This window comes from Cryptotermes secundus, unplaced genomic scaffold (genome assembly GCF_002891405.2).
Source record: "Cryptotermes secundus unplaced genomic scaffold, Csec_1.0 scaffold995, whole genome shotgun sequence".
NCBI classification, from domain to species: domain Eukaryota; kingdom Metazoa; phylum Arthropoda; class Insecta; order Blattodea; family Kalotermitidae; genus Cryptotermes; species Cryptotermes secundus.
The window spans coordinates 394,342-415,377 of NW_019720725.1; the positions used below are offsets into that span (position 1 = coordinate 394,342).

The window sequence follows — 21,036 nt, forward strand, 5'->3', positions numbered from 1 at the left end:
TCTTGTTGGTTTCTTGCTTGGCTTACTCTTCTACCCTGAAGATAGTAGCGATGTGTTGCTCCGAAGCGTCAGGATTTTTCCCAAATACAGAATGTTAAAATAAAAAAGACAGTACTCTGTTCTTCTAAAGTGTTTGAAAACAATAATTAAGAAACACCATTGAGCTGCGTCTACCTTGACAAGCTGATAGTTGCTCAGATGCTAGTTTTTTTAAGTATTTTGGTCCAGTCGATACGTCGCCCACTAACTGGCCTGTTGTACCAGCCCCGGATGATAGATGATGATGAAAGTGGAGCAGGCGGTAGAATAAGAATTGGCATGGGAAACCGAAGTACTCGGAGAAAATTTGCCCCAGTGCCACTTTGTCCAACACAAATCCCACATGACCTGACCTGGGCTCGAACCCGGGCCGTAGAGGTGGGAAGTCAGCGACTAGTAGCCTGAGAAATCTCCCGCCTTTATAGAACATGGAGGTTCATCACAGTGTTCACAACAGCCCACGAGTAGTCCCTTTCTTGAGGCACCTGAATCCAGTCCCCATCCTCACTCCCTACTTCCTTAAGATTAACTGTGATAGTACCCTTCCTATCTACGCGTATGTCCCATGTGATCATTTTCTCTTCAGATTTGCCTGATTTCTCTTCTCTTCCTTGCGTGCTACATGTCCCACCTATCTCAATTTCATCTCCCTAATAATATTTTATGGACAATACAAGTTACGAAGTTGCTGTTTATATAACTTTGTCAAGCCTTGTGTCAGTCATCAGTGCCAGGTTGAGGCCTGTTTCTCAGGACACATCGACCCACACATCAGAACGTGTATGATTGCAGTCTTGTTCATTTTAATATGAATTCGTGTGTGTCTGGCGGGGAATGCGAGGGGTAGCAGACGGCAACTGTACAGAGCCAGGATGTCACGGGTTCGAATGACTGCCCTGGACACCGACCATGCTGAGATTTTCCGCAGTCACTCCGGAACTCGCCTTAAGGGAGTTCCAGAAAGCTTCCGGACAATTCATCATTCACTTATCATCCGGAGCTACACAGTCTGTGTTACTGACAGCGTATTAAATAAGCATTGGTAGTGCTCACCTGGAACTGCGGGGGTTTCCTCATCACAACCATCATTCGTCCCTAATGAATGTTCATGGAATTTGTATGTACTGAGGTTTTCACGAGAACATTTTATTGAAGGCACTGACATGTCAGTGTGTACACAATTACAAAACCCTTCCTCCATGACAAATAAATGTAGAAGCTTAACACTGCAAGGGGTTTGTTCACATTATGAAATAAATTGTTACAAAATATTCCGGATTGTAACCGGTTCATGACCCTTTGTACATGTTGAGAACTGCATAACTGGGAGGCTGGTACAGTCCCGTCAAATAATTATGTACATTTCTGTACAGCTAGATCACATATCTCACGGCGCGTCATGTCATACGTTAAGTACTCAATCTTACTGATTAAGAAACTCACCCCCTACGTCACTGTTTCTTCATAACGCGTTCTTCGAGATATTACGAGACGTATTAAAGAGCTGGCTGGTTCGCGCGCAAAACTACGGACCCGCTGGGATCTGATGAGCCCCCTTACCAGAGCTCTTTGCACCTGTTGGCCAGGTGCATTCGGTTCGGATTGCGACTGACAAGAGTGCTACATTCTTCCGCCCGCGCTAAGGCTTGTTATGTCACACACAGGCGGGGCTGGGAATCATTAGATCTCAGCGGGTCTTTAGGATGTGTTTCACCCAGTTATAGCGAAACTGTGAACATATAAAATTACACTCAAAGGGGAAAAAATGTGGGGACAGAACTCTCAAAGGGGTTTTAAAATTAAACGTTGTTAATAATGACAACATCCCAGATCTCTGCTGATACGTGTGATGCAAGCTGAGTCTGACTCTATGAGACTGTTTGCTTCTAAGGCTCCTAAGATTCGAGTTTAAATGTGTAGACATACTAATATTCTATTAACGTCAGATTCATGGCGCAAAGAGACGAAACGTCGATGCAGGACTGAAAATGAAACAAACTCAAACTTGTCCTCGGTTCTTGACACGGAGAACAAGTTCTGTAATACAGATCCCTGCATCAAATTCCGAAATGAATTCCCATTTCTTTCCTACAGCTCCTTAAAGTCCAGTGGTTACTAATGTAAAACCTGCTTTCATTTTGCTCAAAGAGTTTGTGTATGTTTCGTATGAGAATGAACAGCGATTTTTCATCCTGTACGGCATGAAACGACTGCCTTTGTAATTGAGATACAGTTTGTTTTCTGTGAGGTTGGAACTGGATTTTTAAGTATTATTAACATGCACCTTAGGCTTCATAGCTTTGGCCTCATTGTGTTGCAGCTTTAAAAGCGAACAGTGCCATTTCCGAAGCGTAAAAGTTGCCACTGAAATTAGAATTTTTTAAAACGTATTAAGTTATTTGTCCTGAAACATAAACTTCTAACCTCTTGTTGACAGATCCGCTCAAATACAGTATCCTCAATTGCGTGATGTTTTGATGCGATGCAGCGGGATATATTATCACGTAGTTCTACTTTTATTGAATAAGATCAATCAGTTTCAGGTTTTTAACGTTTTCTTCCTTGAGGTACAATTAGAAAGTGACCGTTTTTTTCTCGGCTCTGATAGCAGCTTTCTGAACAACCCTGCTACTCGCTACGGAGTTCTCGGTAGCGTTCGCCTCGTTTTCCTTCACCAGGGCCCTCAGCTGGGCAGCCCTCTTCTCGCGGGCCGCAGAGCGACCCGCCAGTTCCTCAATTTCGGCGTCCAGGTCTTGAAGGCGTGACCGCGACTTACGAGCCCTTGCTGCGGCTGAACCGGAAGCCTCAGTGTCGCCGTCCAACAGACTGCGACGGTTCAGAGACGTCCACTTCGTCAGGGATGGCGCCTCTTCGTCGTCCTCAGTTGTAACCCTGAGTGTACGCTTCTTGAAGAAGGGGTCATCCTGAATCGTCAGTCGAGCTTTGTCTACCCCGACCGTGTCCAGGAGTTTTTCCTGGAAATCTACAATTGGACGCCGTTTGCTGCCTCTGGGTGTCACTTCTGTCTCAAATTCATCTTCTAATGTCTGTCTGGCAGCTCGTGATTCTTTGGCACGTTTGAAATATGACGAAATCTCCTGATCGATTTCGTCTTCTGCTGATCTGAGGTTTCTGCTCGGTGAAATTTCCCCCCTGAGGGATCTGTTACGATTTTCAAAAATTGAGTCGAATTCATCGATGAGACCTAAGTTAACATTCCTGCGTGGTTCTTCGACGTCATAATCGTCATCTAGTCTAGGGGGAGGGCGTCGGAAACTTGGCGCCTCAAATTCGTCTGAAGCCAGTGAAGATCTCAGCGTCGCGAAGTTGTCAGGAGTTATTCTTCCAGTTGGCCTAGTCTTCCGGTCCAGTGACTCCACTACCGGTTTGTAGTAGCGCTCCCCGGCCGTGTAGTTGCAGTCGTACACTTTGGTCCGTCGGGGGCGCCCCAGCACTGATCTTCCAGAAGACATGACGCCTCTCGGTCTGAAACAGGCGCAGACCCCAAATTACTACGTCAAAACACTACGGCACACAAAACTAATTACTGCCGTCTGTAATGTGGGACCGTGTAGCGTGACAGAGGCGCTCGTCTCCATCTTCAAAGTGGAAGAATTCGGTGTGCTTGTCACCAAATTACCGAGCCAGCTGACTGAAAGTATGACATATATTCGACAAGTGCCCATTTCGAATCTCGGTCGAGAGAGTGAATATCGTGACTTATACTTTTCGTAGATTTCTCCAGTTACTCCAGGGAAATGTCGGAATATCACCTTAAGTTAGGCCACGACCTGTTCCTTGTAGATCCTTTCCCATTCATTAATCATCCTGTCTTCCGAAGCTATATTGTGTCAGCTACTGACAGTTTTGTTAAATGAACTACAAAACAATAATAATAATATTATTCTGAGAATTATATATATATGGGCCGATGTCGTGAACCGGGACAGCTCAGTCGGTATAGCGACTGGCTACAGGCTGGACGACTGAGGGGTCGGATTTCGAGTCCCGGTAAGGTCAGAATTTTCTTTCCTCTATATGATCCAGACCAGTTCTGGGGCCCACCCAGCCTCCTATCAAATAGGTACCGGAGGCGCCTTCCCCAGGGGTAAAGCAGCAGGGATGTGAAGCTGACCACTCACCTCCAGCTAGTGCCAAGGTCAAGAGAATGTGGATCTGTACATCCACTCCCCAATACACTATCACGGCGTAGTGCTTTATAGCTAAGCGTAGAGACAACTTTAGCTTTATGTAGGCCGATGTCTGGCTGTTCCGAGCTCGTCGTGGGGAAAATATAATTGATAAAAAAATATATATATATTTCTCTTGGAGAGACAACTCCGAGAAAATTGTTAATTTTTCTGTTGCGTGCAGGGGTTTCTGGCCCAAGCGACTTCCTTCCCAATATTTCTTCCATAAGAAAAGCACAGAGATGGCGACTCAAATAATCTGCATGTGTTTTATAGCAACAATGGTAACGAGCCGTGACAACAATGAGTGCGTTTCATGGTATCCATGCTAGCGAGACATGTACACAGTATATTCTGGGGTGAAGTATTTTCATTTATAATTATTTTGAGAAAATAAGAAATAATAATAATACTAATAATAATCAGATAATCACAGGCAATGTAATTACCGCTGTGCTTTCAAGAACTTGTCTATTCTATAGTAAAACAAACGTCGCGACTAGAAACAGAAATGTCCTACTTTCCGCAAGTAGTGAGAGGCTTTCTCTTCGCATTCCCTCAGTTCGTTATGATAATTCTGAGTGCGCCCCTCGCGTGCCCTTCTGACTGTATCTGACTGCGACTCAATATAGCGCGCTGGCTCTGCCGTGTCTAATTTTAGCTCCGAGCTGAAACGACGTCTGAAGTTCAAGCCGGGTGTAGTCCGCGGACATGGTGTCACAGCAAGATTGATACCTGAAACCGCTAATTGGCTTCCATCGCGGTGGACCTTTGATCTTAGACAATCGATTGCATCTTTCCAATCGATTTCACAGGGAAGGACTGGCGACCTCCCACTGAAGTGACCGCATACCAAACTACGCAACGCTGTTACAGGTATTTTTTGCCAGTGATGACGAAATGCAAGGTGGTATGTCAGTGCGTCAGGTCATTCATCACTATATAAACAGGGAGTTTCGGAGCCCATGGGTTCATACTCGGTGTGGTCAACGGTCGTCGCGTCTTCATCCGTCAGGTCCCGTAACAACACCACATCTCAGGAAAGATAACTCGGGGATTAGCAACAAACTACAGAGGCACTTCTGCCAAATGCTTAATTTCATAATTTTAATTTCCTTGTCAGATAAATCTACAATCGGATATGGGGCGCGATGGGCTGAAGTGTGACGTTTGCAACACGCACCGCCGCAGTTTTATGGAGTAGGCAGAATTATGCGATTCTGAAGCTGGATTTGGGGTTCTCAGAGCGATGGCTGTGGGCATTACTGTCGCCTGGATTGAAGCGCCATTTATTTCGGAGACAGCCCCACGCTTCTGAGGAACACATTGCCCCCATCTTCAGGGACGAAGCTCAGTTTACAGGGGTTTCTTCCTCGATTTAGATTTGGACTCTGAAGATGTAGACAGTATGTTCCTCCGAAACGTCGGGCTGTTTCAGTACTACATGGTTTTGCATGTCGGGAGACCATACCCTTAATATCCGATAATAGGTTCCTTCGATATATAAGTCTTCTGGGATTCGATGCATTGTGGATGCGTAGACGGGTACAAACGTTCCTCTGGAACAACACGGCATCATAACCCAAAAGACCGTAATACTGGTAATCTAAATTATATTTGATCCATTTAGCGAAGCGCTGAAAGACTGCTGACTGTTGTCAATTAATCGTTCTCCATTTATATAACATTCAATGCTCACTAAATTTTTATTTATTTATCTCAATTTTTAACGCCGCTGTCGGTCACTCAGATCCGTAGGCTTGTAGCGTTGGGTAGTTTACAGGTGGACAGTTAATTAGAGAATGCGTGGAGGGAAGCGGCAGTGGCCTGATTAGAGGTACTATCCCAGCATACTCATGTACGTTCTGGAGAAAAAAGAAACTAAAAAGAACTCAGCAGGAATAGTCTGTGTTCTGACCGAGACTCGAACCGAACATCTGTCGAATACAAGACAGAAACAATTACCGATTTTGCCAAGAATCTCAGCCATGCTTATAAAGCTTCACCGTGTGTTGCAACACGAGATATTATGTCTTTATACTGAGAATTCTCTTCCGTGGTCACTCAGCACATCGTGTACTTACATATCAGCTAATTTAAGGAACCAAATCATTGTCCATTCGTAACTAGCTCGAAACGTTACAAAAACGAAAGCAATCAACATTTGCACGATACTTGCACTGAATCACGAATACGTACCAGCAAATGGTAACCTCAGCTGTACACTCACTCTTCACCAGATGAGAAACACGTGCGCTCGACACTGGCGGAGTGAAACTTCTAGAAGCTCACCATTTCGCACCCCGATCAGCAAGTGAACACAGGCGGCCTCAATTTCCCCCCCATCCGACCGGCCCCCCTCGAAGTCTACCCACACGAGGTACAATATGGAACACGACCATCGCAGCGTCGCGCAATAAGACGTCACAGCGTCGATCCGATCTTTGTCCACGGCCCGGAAGGGTGAATGAAACGACAGGCGCTCAGAAACGCATTTCATGAATTCAAAAACTACCTCGTACCGTCTCACAGGCTCAGATATGACAAAGAACTGCAGTGGCAAAAAAAATATATATCCATATATTTTTCAGATTTACAGGTTCTGACGCCCCCCCCTTTCTTGGATAATAAAAAATGGATCTTCGTGTGGCGTCTGTATGCATGTATCTGTGCGTCCTTCGCAAGCGCGTCAGCGGTTGGCAGGATTTCATTCATCTTCGGTACTGAGGAGTTTATCAGTCATAAGTCGGTGTCCTAAGGTCATGAACATCCTGATTCCAAAAAATAGGGGTCCTTCAGACAGGTCCCAAATTTTAAACTAGCATTTTTGTTTCGAAAAAGTGCAATAGACACTTGATTAAATTTCAGTACATTGTGAAGACGATCTGTCTGAATAAAACTGCTTGAGCTGACTCTTCAGGAACGTAAAGGTATGCGCACTAGGGGCCCAAAAGCGACAGGTCGATTTTATCAAAACCTGTTATACCGATGACACGGATTTCATTGTATTTCCACACACACAGTAACCAGCAATTATGATCCGTCGAGTAAGATAGAATTCTAAAGTAACGTAGCCGAGGTCAGTCCTGTGTGAGTCTATACATCTTTGCGCAGACTTTTTTAATTGGAGGTCTTCTCAACGGTCACTAGGAAGAACACTATTTTCAAAGATGTAATGCCACACACTCTGCTCAAAATTCGCCGACAGAGTTTACGACGCTGAAGATGGAGGCAATACGTTCGTCAGAAACATCGGTACACTTCTACAAGTCTACACGCCATCGCAGCTCATATGATGTTATTCTGTGTCTTATGGAGATTACGTTTTTCTTGTGTAGACTGTAGACTGTGTAGACAGGTACCAACGTTACAGTGGAACCTACTGCATGCATCTTCAGGGTAACTTGAAAGTGGAGGCCCCAAATTGCTCCCTAACGTTGGTACCTGTCTGACAGTCTACATGGTATCATATCCCAAAAGACAGTAATGTTGCCTGGTGTACGTACAAATGCCCAGTGCTACCGAATAAGACTGGAATGTATGGAATTGTTTTCGTGAAATGCTAACTCAGAAATAGTGCGCAGGAAGTGGTCGGGGCCTGAAATTAGCATTTACCTGATCGTGTTAAGGAAGAATTACAATTCATAACATTCACAATAGAAATATCTATGTCGGGTTCAGTTCAGTCTTCATCTCCAAAAGTGAATGAACCCTTAATTATCTAAAACCTGAAACTAAATAGAAGGTAAAAATTCGGCGCCTATCTCCCAGAAAGTATCGAATCTCCATTACAAAATTCAGCCGGTTAATGGTGTTGAGGGAAATTGTTCCTGTTCATTGTAAGAGCCATACGAAACACATGAATATCTTGTACTTCTTTTGGCTTATTTTGGACTTCACCCATCGTCTGGTATATAAAATACAAAAAAAAACCCACGACGTTTCGGAGACTGGATCTGTCTCCGTCTTCAGGTGGATAGGGAAGGATAAACCTACTCAGCTGGGCCCCTTAGAAAGAGCTAGTCTCAATCACTGGTGATGCAGTCTTTAATGCAGTTCTGTTTACCATTTATCCTTATTTAAAATAATATTAAAATTACAATTAAATTGCTATATGTTTCGGCCTTACTTGGCCATTCTCAGGCACTGTTCCACTGTTATCGCATTTTCGTCTTTCACATTAAAATACGTTCTTGCGGCTCAGAGCCCCCACACTGAGTAATGAGTATCTGGGGTGAAACAGCCCGAGCGTAAAGCTGGCAACTTTACCTCTACCTAGTGTCGAAGTTAAAAATGAAAAAGCACACCTTCATTCCCTTACATCTACATGACTTGGCGCTTAATTAAACGTAAGGAAAATTTTCCACTAAAGATGTAGGCAGAAACCTTCTCCTAAACGTTTCTAATTAGCTTCCACATTGCACGGTATCAAAGCCCAGAAATCCATCTCCACTCCTCAGAAATAAAATGAGAGTACAATGAGACAGTATATCAGCTATTTATAGACTTCAAGAAAGTCTGTGATTCAGTTAGGAGGGAAAGTTAGGGATAACCACGAAACTAGTTAGGCTGATTAAAATGTGTTTAGATGAAACGTATGGTAAAGCCCGTATTAGGTAAATACTGTATTTACGCATGTATAGGCCGCACATTTTTTGCCAAAAATTCAAGAGGAAAACTGGGGTGCGGCTTATATTCGAAATATTCGAAATTACACTTCATTTAAAAAAAAATATATTCATAATTAGTAATACAGGGTGTAATACTCCTGAAATAATATTCCAAGAAAATTATTTTTTCTATAATTTCTGTCTGAAAATTGTGCTGCGGCTTATACACGCACGCGGCCTATACATGCGTAAATACGGTACTTGTCTGATGATTTCCCTATTCAGAATGATCTAGGACATGGAGATGATTTATCGCCATGGCTTTTTAATTTTTCTGTAGAATATGCCATTAGGAAGGTCCAGAAAAACCAGATGGGACACATCAGCTGCTGGTCTATGCTGATGTTGTGAATAAATTGGCAGATAAACATAGATACCATAAAGAAAACCACGGAAATTTTCATTGACGCTAGTAAAGAGGCTGATCTAGAAGTAAATGTAGAAAAAAATATGTTTATATTGTGACATGTTGACCCCTACCTCCCCAGCGGTAACGTAGCGCTCGCGTAATAGGCGAGTCATCGCCCCGCCACTCACCTCCGCGGTGACGTCACGAGCCGAGCCGAAGCGAGCCGAGCGGAGCCGAAGTTAGCCGAGTCCCCGCAACCTGGTAGCTATGCAACCCGCAACGCGCGGTGACGCAAACACGGACGCGTCACCGCTTCCTACTGTGACGTAACAACAGGCACCACTGCGGCTATATAAGGGAACTGCACAGCAGCAACGAGTCAGTTGTAACCTGGCCATCGCCGAAGACAGTTCCGAGTTGTAGCGTAACAGTCGCCAAGTCGAGTTGACATATAGCAGCAGTCGCCGAGTTAAGTAGTAGTCGAACGAGAGTGTGTTATCAACAGTTCTCAAGGTAGCAGCCTGCGAGTGTGCGATAACTAAGAAGTCAGCGAGCGGAAGACTTATTGTGCGCTTTCGAGACTTAGTGAGTGCTGTAGTCCAGTTATATCTGGAGTGTGTAATTCAGGGAGATTTGTATAGCTCCCGCGATATTAATAGGTGAAGACTCTGGAAGATAGTGTCAAGAGATTTTGTTGTAGGGTTTGTAAACTGTGGAAACCCGTCACATTGTGATAATTAATTGTAGCCGTTATTTGTAGATTGTTCAATAAACCAATTAACGATCTCTACGGCGTCTTCAGTAACGAAACACGTTACACTGGTGTCAGAAGTGGGATCAGTGTCTAAACACGTTACACTGGTGTCAGAAGTGGGATTTGAACTTACACACGTGACCGACGAGATTCGATCTCAAAACACGTTACAATATGTTGCTGTCTCATCACCAGAAAGCAGAGCAAAATCGTAGCATGAAGATAGCTAACAGATGCTTTGAGAATGTGGCACATTTCAAATCAAAATTTGATTCAGGAGGATATTAAGGGCGATTGAATTCGGGTAACGATTGCTACCTTTCAGTCCTGAACCTTTTAGCTTCTCGTCTGTTGTCTAAAAACGTAAAAATTAGAATATTCATAATTATAGTTTTGCATGTGGTTCTCGACACTGGAGAGGTACCTAAGGCGTGGTGGGTTGGTATGTCCGGCGCGGTTCACAACCGAGCGGCAGCCTGTGTTGCGGACGGCGGTGGCATTTTCGAAAATCAGCTTTAAGCACCAATAAATTCAAATTAAAGGTAATTTCACGAAGTTAACTTTACATTCATACTTTAAATGTATCATGTATTATGCTGGTTTATTATTTCGTTCCGTTTATTGTCAGTAATCGTTACCTTCTATTCTGAGTTTAAAACGGTCATAGCGCCGTATCAGTCCCGGGTCGGACACGTGTTTGTGTGAACTTTTTTGATCGCGGGGGCGTGGGAGGTCGCCTCCTGCAGTTGTGCCCTAGAGTCGTGAAACACCCTGTATATCTGATTGATACCCCAACCTAAATTTCAGGATTCATGATTTGGTTACTACTAAATTCTGATTCACATTGGATTTATGTACACTAGTATTATTACATGACCGGTCACGGTGGCCGAGCGGTCTAAGGTGTGTACTGTCTTCGCTCGCTTGGAAACCGGGATCGTGGGTTCGAATCCCACTCAGGGCATGGATATTTAGTTTGTGTATTTGTGTGTGTGTGCGTTTTTCTGTGTTTGTGTACAGGTAGAAGCCTTGCGACGAGCTGATCAACCGCCCTAGGAGTCCTACCGAATGTGTAAGATCTAGAAAAACCGAAGTGAACGGAGAAGTTCATGGAGGTAGGCCTAGGTCCATTAGGGCTGTAGTGCCAAGGGGGGGGGGGAATGTGGTTCTGTGTGGGTGTGTAACATTGTCTCTTACATTAAGGGAGAACAGGATGCTGACGAGAGTATTTGAACCGAAGAGAGATGACGTGACAGGAGGCTGGAGAAAATTGCATAATGAGGAGCTTCATAACTTACACTCTTCGCCAAATATAATTAGAATGAGGATGAAATGGGGAGGGCATGTAGCACGCATGGGAACGAAGAGGAATGTAATAGGATATTGGTGGGAAAGCCAGAAGGAAAGAGACCACTGGGGAGACCAAGACGTAGGTGGGTGGATAATATTAAAATGGACCTCCAAGAGATAGAATGGGATGGTATGGACTAGACTGATCTGGCTCAGGAATGGGACTAGTGGGGGCTCTTGTGAACACGGTAATGAACCTTCAGAATCTTTCGGTACTTCTTGCGTAGCTGCATGACTGACAACTTGTCAAGATCGGTTCAGCTCCTGAAAGTTCGTTAGTTAGCAATCGACGCCGGAGGAAATACCGTGAAAGATACTACTCGGTATGTAGATGGCACTGAAATGTTTTTTCGCCCTGAATAGGTAAATCGTACGTGGTAGCCATTTCATGGAAGGCAGATGCGGTTTGGTGAGGGCTTTATTTTTAAAGTTTTGGTTTAAAAACATAAAAGTTATACTCGTGTGATGCATATAATAGCAGTAATACATTTCAATAACCCGTCAACATTGGGTTTTGTTAGGAGGTAAGAAATTATTAAGTTACGTGTAAGTAATGTGTCTTGTGTTCCAGGCCCTTTAATTTTATGCCACGTGTCCGGTGTCATACCTATTTGTGTGACGTATATGTTAAATAAATGTTTGACAGTTACCGAGTGGACTGGAGTTATGGAGAGATTATCACAAGTAAAGAAGGCAGGCACTGATGTCTTCCTGAGCATGCAGGACCGTGCAGGACGTTCTCCGCCCTCCTGCACACGTTATTAGAAGACAACCTGTACGAAAGGTAGGTAAATTATGAAATGGTCCTTACTATAGTAGGGCTGAATACCGTAGTTTTGTGGGTAACACTCTTGCTTTGTCCTAAACCCAAATCTCATCCTACAGATTGGCTTTCCTGACATAGCCCCTTATTACTTTTGCTGAATTGCTTCAGATTTTGCTGAAACCACTTTGTTTCATTACTCACTTATCACCCAACCATTGTGTGCTGTATAGTGTGATCAGTATGTAGCTCAGGCTAGGACAACCTTTCTACCTTGGAGGAACCCTTGAAATAATGTTCAAGTCTCAGTGAACCCCTGGATAAAAATTATTATATACTCGTAATTAGGCTCAGAATTTAATGTAAATAAAGGTTTTAGATTTATCTTAATTGTGACTTTTTAGAACTAGAAAATTTATTGACAATATTGAATAGTATTTTGGAAAATTATATTACAGAACTATATGATCGACCTAATCGGCCAGAAACCTTAGAAGTTGAACTGGAAGAAGAAGTAGATAGAGACGAGAAAGGACCATATATTTTACAAAGTGAGGTGGAAAAAGCTATCAAGGAAATGAGGAAGGGAAAGGCTACAGGAGATGATGATGTACCTGGAGATGTGCTCAAGTTACTGGGAGAAGGTGGTTTGAAAACACTGACAAAACTAATGAACACCATATATGAAAGTGGAGAGTGGCCCAAGGACTTTACAGAAGTTACAATGATTGCCTTAAAGAAAAAGACAAAAGCTACAAAATGCAGCGACCATCGCACAATAAGTCTTATTGCACATACAGCAAAGATAATAGCAAAGATACTTAAAAGAAGAATTGAAAGGAAAATAGAGGATGTACTTGGAGAAGATCAGTTTGGATTTAGAAGAGGAAAAGGAACCAGGGATGCAATTGGGATGATGAGAATTATAGCGGAACGAACTTTGGAGATAGATGAAGAACTGTGTGTTTGCTTCATAGACTGGCAGAAGGCATTTGACCGGGTAAACTGGACCAAATTAATGCAGATCCTGAAAGAAACAGGTATCGATTGGCATGAAAGAAGATTGATTAGCAAATTGTACATGGATCAGAAAGTTAGAGTACGACTGGACAGGGGGGAGACAGGAAGTGTGCAGATTGGAAGAGGAGTTCGACAAGGATGCTGTTTATCACCAATTCTGTTCAACTTGTACAGCGAATGCCTTACCAAGGAAGCTCTGGATGGGCTCGGTGACTTCAAAGTAGGAGGGCAAATTATTCAAACTGTGAAATATGCAGATGACCTTGTGTTAATGGCTAAGGAAGAAACTGTGCTACAGGGCATGATTGATAGACTAATTGAAATTGGAAGGTGCTATGGCATGGAAATGAATGTGGAGAAAACAAAAGTAATGAAAATTTCGAGACAACCAACCCCAGTCACAATAAAGATAGACCAAAAACAAGTGGAGAATGTGAAATGTTTTAAATATTTGGGTAGCTTGTTAACAGATGATGGAAGGTGTACTTGTGAAATTAAATCCAGGATTGCCATGGCAAAAGCTGCATTTAGCAAGAAGAAGAATCTTTTTACCAGCAAATTGGACTTAAATTTGAGGAAGAAACTAGTGAAATGCTACATTTGGAGCATAGCTCTGTATGGGGCTGAAACATGGACACTTAGGGCAGTAGATCAGAAACATCTGGAAAGTTTCGAAATGTGGTGTTGGAGAAGAATGGAGAAGATCAGTTGGACCGATTATGTGAGAAATGAAGAAGTGTTAATTAGAGTCAGTGAGCAGAGGAATATCCTACATGAAATAAGAAAACGGAAGGCTAATTGGATTGGTCATGTTTTACGCAGAAACTGCCTTCTAAAAGAAGTTATCGAAGGAAAGATAGATGGGCGGATAGAAGTGACAAGAAGACGAGGAAGAAGACGTAAGAAGATTCTGGATGACCTTGGGGACAGAAGAGGATACTGTCATTTGAAGGAGAAAGCTCTAGATCGCATTAAGTGGAGGAATTGTTTTGGAAGAGACTGTGGACCTGTCGTCTTGACAGATTACTGATGATGATGATTGAATAGTAAGGTTACTGGAAACCATAAGATAAATCAAAGCAGTATGAACAAAAATATCATTGTAACACAGTGTTATATTTTGAACTAAAATCAAGCATGAAATTTGCAGTGTGAACCCTGTCATTGTTGTTTGCTGCACAGATACCTAATTTTGGGGTGGAACTTCACATAAGGACATGTGGTGCATCATCAACTGAAATGAGATGATTTCTGTCTTTGCTCTTTATGCTTGTTAACCTTTTCACTGCTAGTATGATAAGTAACTCTCAGTACCCTCTGTGCTGAATTATTTTTGAATAAATCTTTGCAAATAATTTAAGTGCAAAGTATGAAAATGTACCTAATCTTACCTCAGACAGGGAACAGGCAGCAAAAGTTGCAAAAATGTTGAATTATTCAGTATTTTTCACAGGGGAAAAAGTCCATTTAAATAAGTATTGTTCAAGATGGCCAAAAGAGTACATAATTCACTATCCTAGAATCACCGTATTTATATCACAGTCTTATCACTATGTCACATGTTGACCAAAGTCCACAACTGTATTTAAAATTATTATGAAGCTCTTTTTACTAGCCCTGTGAAATACCCGCGTCACATGACGACAGAGCACGTGCCTCACTGTGCAGCTGCAACCTTTTACATTTCTTAAGCTAGAGGGCAGAAGAATGCAGCCATTGAAATTAATGAATGATGCTTCTTTACATTCCCAGCAGATGAATCTCTGCACCTGCCAAGTTTGAATGAGATTGGTGCAAAGAAACCTGAGATTTGAAACTCTGTAAAGTCGCAATACGCGTTTTGTCGATCACAGCAAGGACGCCATGTTTTTCAGAGATTGACATACATACATACATAGCATTCCATAGATCCATGAGTTAGTCAGATGACCTACCGGATGTGGAATTAGTCAAAAATCATACAATACATATATACATGCACAATTCAAGTTCACATAAATAGTAAGGATTTCACAAAAGTAGTAAAATATTCATCATAAATCCATACATTAACATATACTAGATTTTTTTTTCCTGTGTTCCAAACAAGAGAAAACATTACATACACTTTATGTTGTTTGGAAGCATAAATTCCTCAACAGAGTAAAAGGAGTGTGTAATTAAGTATCTCTTTAGTGCTACTTTAAATTGTCCCTGTTTATCTATAAGAGTTGTGATATTTGGTGGTAGATTGTTGAAGATTTTAATGCCAGTATAATATGCACTCTTCTGGAAACAAGAGAGGCTGGCAACTGGTCTGTGAAGCTGATTTTTATTCCTTGTGTTGACATTGTGTATTGTAGAATTGGTTGGAAAAAATTCTTGGTTTTTTACAATGAAGATCATTAAGGAGAATATGTATTCACATGGGAGAGTTAAGATCTCTAGCCTCTTGAAGATATTTTTACATGATTCTCTTGGTTTAACACCAGCCATTATTCTAACAATTTTCTTTTGTAAGATGAATATCTTCTGGCTGTAAGATGAGTTACCCCAAAAAATTATTCCGTACTTCATTACAGAATGAAAATAGGCAAAATAAATCAATTTGAGAGTCTCAGTATTGCTGACATGAAACATGCTTCTAACTGCGTAGCATGCTCCACTTAACTTAGGGATCAATTTATCTATATGGTTCGACCAACTTAGGTGGCTATCAATTTGCAAGCCAAGGAATTTCGTATTTACTGTCTCTTCTATATATTTTCCATTATATCCAATATTTAAAACATAGGGAGGGGCATTATTTGTTGTAAATTTCATTACATTTGTTTTGTTTAAATTTAGGGCAAGTCTGTTAGCATTGAACCATTTATTCATGTGGGAGAGTACTCTGTTTGATATTGCACAGAAATCATCAAACATTTTACTAGAGATTATAACACTTGTATCATCAGCAAATATTATGGGTTCTGATGAAAAATTTATTGTTGGTGGAAGGTCATTTATATATATTATGAAAAGCAAGGGTCCCAGGACAGATCCTTGGGGAACTCCATGCTTTACTGTTCTCCAGTTTGAGAAAAAATTTTGAGTATATTTGGGTGATTTTATCTCAACCTTTTGTTTTCTATTTGTTAGATAGGATTTGAACCATTTTAACACTGTTCCTCGAATGCCATAAAATTGCAGCTTACTTAACAAAATTTCATGATTTACACAGTCAAAAGCCTTTGCCAGATCACAGAAAATTCCTCCTACATGCCTTTTTTGGTCAATTGATTTTAAAACATTGTCTGTTAGCTTGAATGCTGCATCTTCAGTGGATACACCCTTCCTAAAGCCATACTGTTCTGGGACCAATATGTTGTTACAATGCATATGCTGATTTATCCTGCTGTACATGACCTTTTCAAGTATCTTAGAAAAAGTAGATAATAATGAAATCGGCCTATAGTTCGTCATACTGTACTTATCTCCTTTTTTGAACACTGGTTTTACTATTGAAATTTTTAGACGGTCTGGGAAAATGCCTGTGTATAATGAGTGATTACAAATGTGAGTTAAAGGGCAACTAATTAAATCAGAGCAAGCTTTCAGAATTTTGCTTGTTACTTCATCAAATCCTGATGAGTTCTTTGTTTTCATGGTGTGTATAATATTCTTTATCTCAGCTTCACTGGTTGGAATGATTTTAATACTAGGAAAATTTATGGGAAATGCATCTTTTAAAAATGAGAAAGCATTTTCATTTCCCATCTGATGTAAATTTAAGGTCTCAGCAACTGTTAGAAAAAATTTATTGAAGTCGTTGGCAACTATTTCTAGATCCTTTGCTTTCTCAGATTTTGCCAGAAGAGATGGCATCTGATCAGTTAAATGCATTTTTCCTGTCTCCCTTTTAATTATGTTCCATGTCATTTTTATTTTATTATCTGACTTAGCTATAAGTCTTCTATAATGCTGCTTTTTAGCTTCTTTTATAACATTTCTAAGAATTTTACAATACTTAACATAAAATACTCTTATATTTGGATTATTATTGTTCCTACTGTTGACATATAAAGTCCTCTTATGTTTACATGATATTTTTATCCCCTGTGTAATCCAGTCATTCTTTAGTTTGCGCACACTTTTATATTTAATTGGGAAACTGGCTTCAAAAATATTTAGAAAAGTAGACAGAAAAGAGTTGTACTTATCATTGGTGTCATTTTCTTTATAAACACATTCCCATGTTTCACTTTTTAGAAGGTGCTGAAATTGCATTATTGTTTCACTGTTTATTTTTCTTATTTTCTGTTTCTGATATATAGAGTTGCCTGCTAGAGCAATATTGTTCATCATGAGATACTGTGCATCATGATCTGATAGGCCATTTATAATGGGAACTGTGGAGGAAGAGCTAAATCTTGTAATATCAACAAAAATATTGTCAATTGCTGAGCTAGAGTCCTTTTGAATTCTTGTTGCAAAGTTTACAGTATGTACCAAATTATATGTTTTTAATAATGAGTTCAATTGTTTCTTTCGGTTGCTGTCACTGAGATAGTCTATATTTATGTCACCACAAATCAGGAATTCAGACTTTGGATTGTATAAATACTTTAAAGCAGCATCTAATCCCTTTAGAAACTGGTTAAAATCCCCCGACGGAGATCTATACAGGCCTAATATAATTAAGTTAGATGATTTAGTTCCTAGCTGAACAGCACAAATTTCCAAATCTTTTTCTGTACAGTGACATGAAATATCAATTTTATTGAAGCATTTATCTTTCTTAATGAAAATACACACACCTCCTCTCTGTAGGTTTCGCCTGCAGAAACTAGAACCTAATAAATAACCCTCTAATGTGAGGTGTAGTAAATCCTGTTCCACCATATGATGTTCACTTAAACATAATATATGGGGGTTTATGCCATTTAATTCAAATGAATGTAATAATTCATCATTTTTGTTTCTTAGTCCCCTGATATTTTGATGAAATATATTTAATGATATGTTTGTTAAGTTAACATTTTTGCTTAGAAATTCAAAATCATGGTAATTGCAATTTATATATGTTAAGCACCTTTGTGCTTTTGATTTTAATCTAAAAAAGGCATTGCTCTAGCACAGGTTATAACAGGAATACTGCTTACTTCAGACACATGACCACCATCCATTCTTTCAGCAATCAAATGCGTCAGCTTCCTCTTGCCTTGATAATTTAGGTGGAGGCCATGCGCCGTGAAGTCACCTCTCACAAAATAATCTGAGTTAATAATACCAATGTGTGCTCCACCAGATCCCATCAGTGCCCGCTCAAGCCGAAGATTAATTTTCCTAACTTCCCCATTCATCCACGGCTTGTCGTGCCTCCTGAAATGTCGACCGCAGCAGTGTAAGGGTTAAACAAAAAAAAAGCCTGCTTACACATGTAAGAAGTCAAGAGCTGCAGTAGTATGTTTGCTGCTTTCCAGTGAATGGCAGGATACTCTTCTTCCACAGAAATCCAGAACTTGTCCAAGGATAAGTCAGTAAATCTCTTCTTGAGTATGCGATCAGACTGCAGCTCACAGAGTTCCAGAGTAAGGGTCCATCATCTGGCCACACATACACTTGTGTTCAAAAGAAGGGAAGATAATGTTTAATTATGTTCCACATTTCAAGTTGGTTTTCAATAAGACTTGCTGGAATCCTCCTTCACCCTCAAGCCCCAGCAGCTGTGGAAACATTTCAAGGTTTCCTTTCACAACATGATTTTTCCAAAGATTCGGTTTCCTTTTAAATCCAAGATTCTTGTCACTTGAAGTTACAACATTTTCTCTGGGGCCTTGTAGAGATTTGTCCAACTGGTTAGTGTGATGAAAAGTATCTGCTAAGCATGATAGTTTTTTTTATTGCTAGTGGGGTGGGACTAGTTTTTTTTATTGCTAGTGGGGTGGGACTAAGTCCCTTGTACTGCGGCCACTTCTGGCCTATTGTACAAGCCCAAGATGATAGGTGAGGGTGATTGTGGAGCAATTGGTGGAATGAAGACTGGGAGGAGAAACCGAAGTACTCGGAGAAAACCTGCCCCAGCGCCACTTTGTCCACCACAAATCCCACTTGACCAGACCCAGGAAAGCATGATAGTTTCTCCAGCCATCCCTTCATCTTCAAAGCACTTTGCAAAATCTGGCCTACTGTTTTCTTGAAAGTAATCTACATAATTCACCTCTCAGCTCAGACACCCTGTTGAGAACTCTTCCTCTGCTAAGCCACCGGATTTCTGTATGTAGCAGGAGATTTATGTCCTGTTTCTCCAGGTTTTCACACAACTTTTTAAACATTCTGGAGTGAACTGGTCTTTGTTTGATAAAGTTAACCATTTTTGGAGCATCATCCAAAACTTGTTTCATTTCACCTCCAACAGTTTTTGAAACCAACATCTCTATGTGAATAAAGTAGTGTGTTGTGACATCAGGATTTTATTTTTATTTTTTAACAAGAGAGGTGAATCCTCTACAGCAGTGCTTCTCAACCTTTATCAGACCGCGGCCCAGTAAATTATTTTTTTATAAGACGAGGGCCCAGTCCCAACAAATTTACTCGTAAATACCTTTCCAATTTTGTTAAAGTTCATGCATTAAGCTAACGTAATATTAGTAATTAATTATAGCATAATCATAAAGAGTATTAGTACACTTATGTATACAGTGTGGCATGTTGACAAACAAAAATTACGCTTAAATTAGTTATCAATCTCTGGACTAATGAAATCTTGTAGCATTTTGTAGTTTCCTCAGACCAACATCATTAAATTAATTTATGCTAATTTTCATTGACATATCCCATGCTGATTACCAAAAACTTATGTTATTCAGCATAAAATTGATTATTGTATTATTAAATTGATTTTAATGATGTTGGTTTGAAGAAAACGGCAGTGAGAAAAATATTTATGCATTGTAACTCACCACAGAAGTCAACTGAGTAGGGGAAGAAGCAGAAGGATGTCAACTTGCCGGCGAAACACTTATTATCACATACACCAAATAATTATATATGTAAAGTATGTAATTTGATAAATAAAAATGTCTGAATCTCTCAATTCTAAACACTACTTCCAAAACTAATTAATATTTTGATTTTAAAGACACAACACTTTAACACAGCAATTACAAGTTATTGGAAAGTTAAACTTAGTTTCTTTTATCAGAACTGAGTTTGGAAGGTTTTAGTTAGGCTAGTGAGACTTCTGTTTCTGTTTTCTGTCTGTTAGCTTATTAATTCTGGGATGAATTGGAGAGCCAAACGGAGACAGTCAGAAAGTTGCAGGCAGCTCCTTTGTTTCGTTTTAATCACAGTCATGGCAGAAAATTCAGTTTCACAAAGATATGTGGTGGAAAAACAAAGAAGAAACCTCACTGATATTTCATGTAAATTTGGATATAAATTTTTCATTGTTATCCAGAATTTCGAATTACTCATAGTATTAAAAGTACTTTCCAGTCCTTTGTCCGATGATAATTCAATAAGTTGAAGGGTTTCTTCATGGGGAAGGGCTGTCTCTTTATGTTCAACAAAAGGGTTCACAATCCACATATTTTGCCTCTGGGGATCCTCATGTTCAGGATAATATTTTTCAAACGACAACATCTTCACTCAGGTTTCAAAACAAGCACTTACACACTGTAATGCGAACTTGTGAAGAAACAGTATTCAGTATTACTAGATTTGAGAACCGGACACAGACTGCCTTGATTTTCAATTTCAGTGGAAACATTTTCTTTATACTTCCTTGCTGATTGGTCACTGACATTTGCAACACAGATGTTATTTCGCTCAGTTCTGAGAACAGAGGATATGCCGCCCATCGTTGTAATCGGCTTGCAGGCAACTTTTATGACTAGTCATAAACCTCGGTATTGCCTTTCCCAAATTTTGAAAGATTT

General features: G+C 40.6%; 1 protein-coding gene across 1 annotated transcript; it reads right to left on the reverse strand.

Moving 5' to 3' along the window:
- Positions 1-1,164: 1,164 nt before the first annotated feature.
- On the reverse strand, positions 1,165-6,576 carry LOC111872617. The gene is made up of 2 exons (XM_023866698.2): positions 6,429-6,576; positions 1,165-3,525 (listed from the first exon to the last, which is right to left on the reverse strand). The coding sequence occupies exon 2, from the start codon at positions 3,510-3,512 to the stop codon at positions 2,613-2,615; it is 900 nt and encodes a 299-aa protein (XP_023722466.1). The 5' UTR covers positions 3,513-3,525; positions 6,429-6,576; the 3' UTR covers positions 1,165-2,612.
- Between the last annotated feature and the right edge of the window lie 14,460 nt (positions 6,577-21,036).

Coding starts and splice junctions, on each gene's coding strand:
- LOC111872617 (XM_023866698.2), bottom strand. CDS start 3,512: ATGTCTTCTGGAAGATCAGTGCTGGGGCGCCCCCGACGGACCAAAGTG.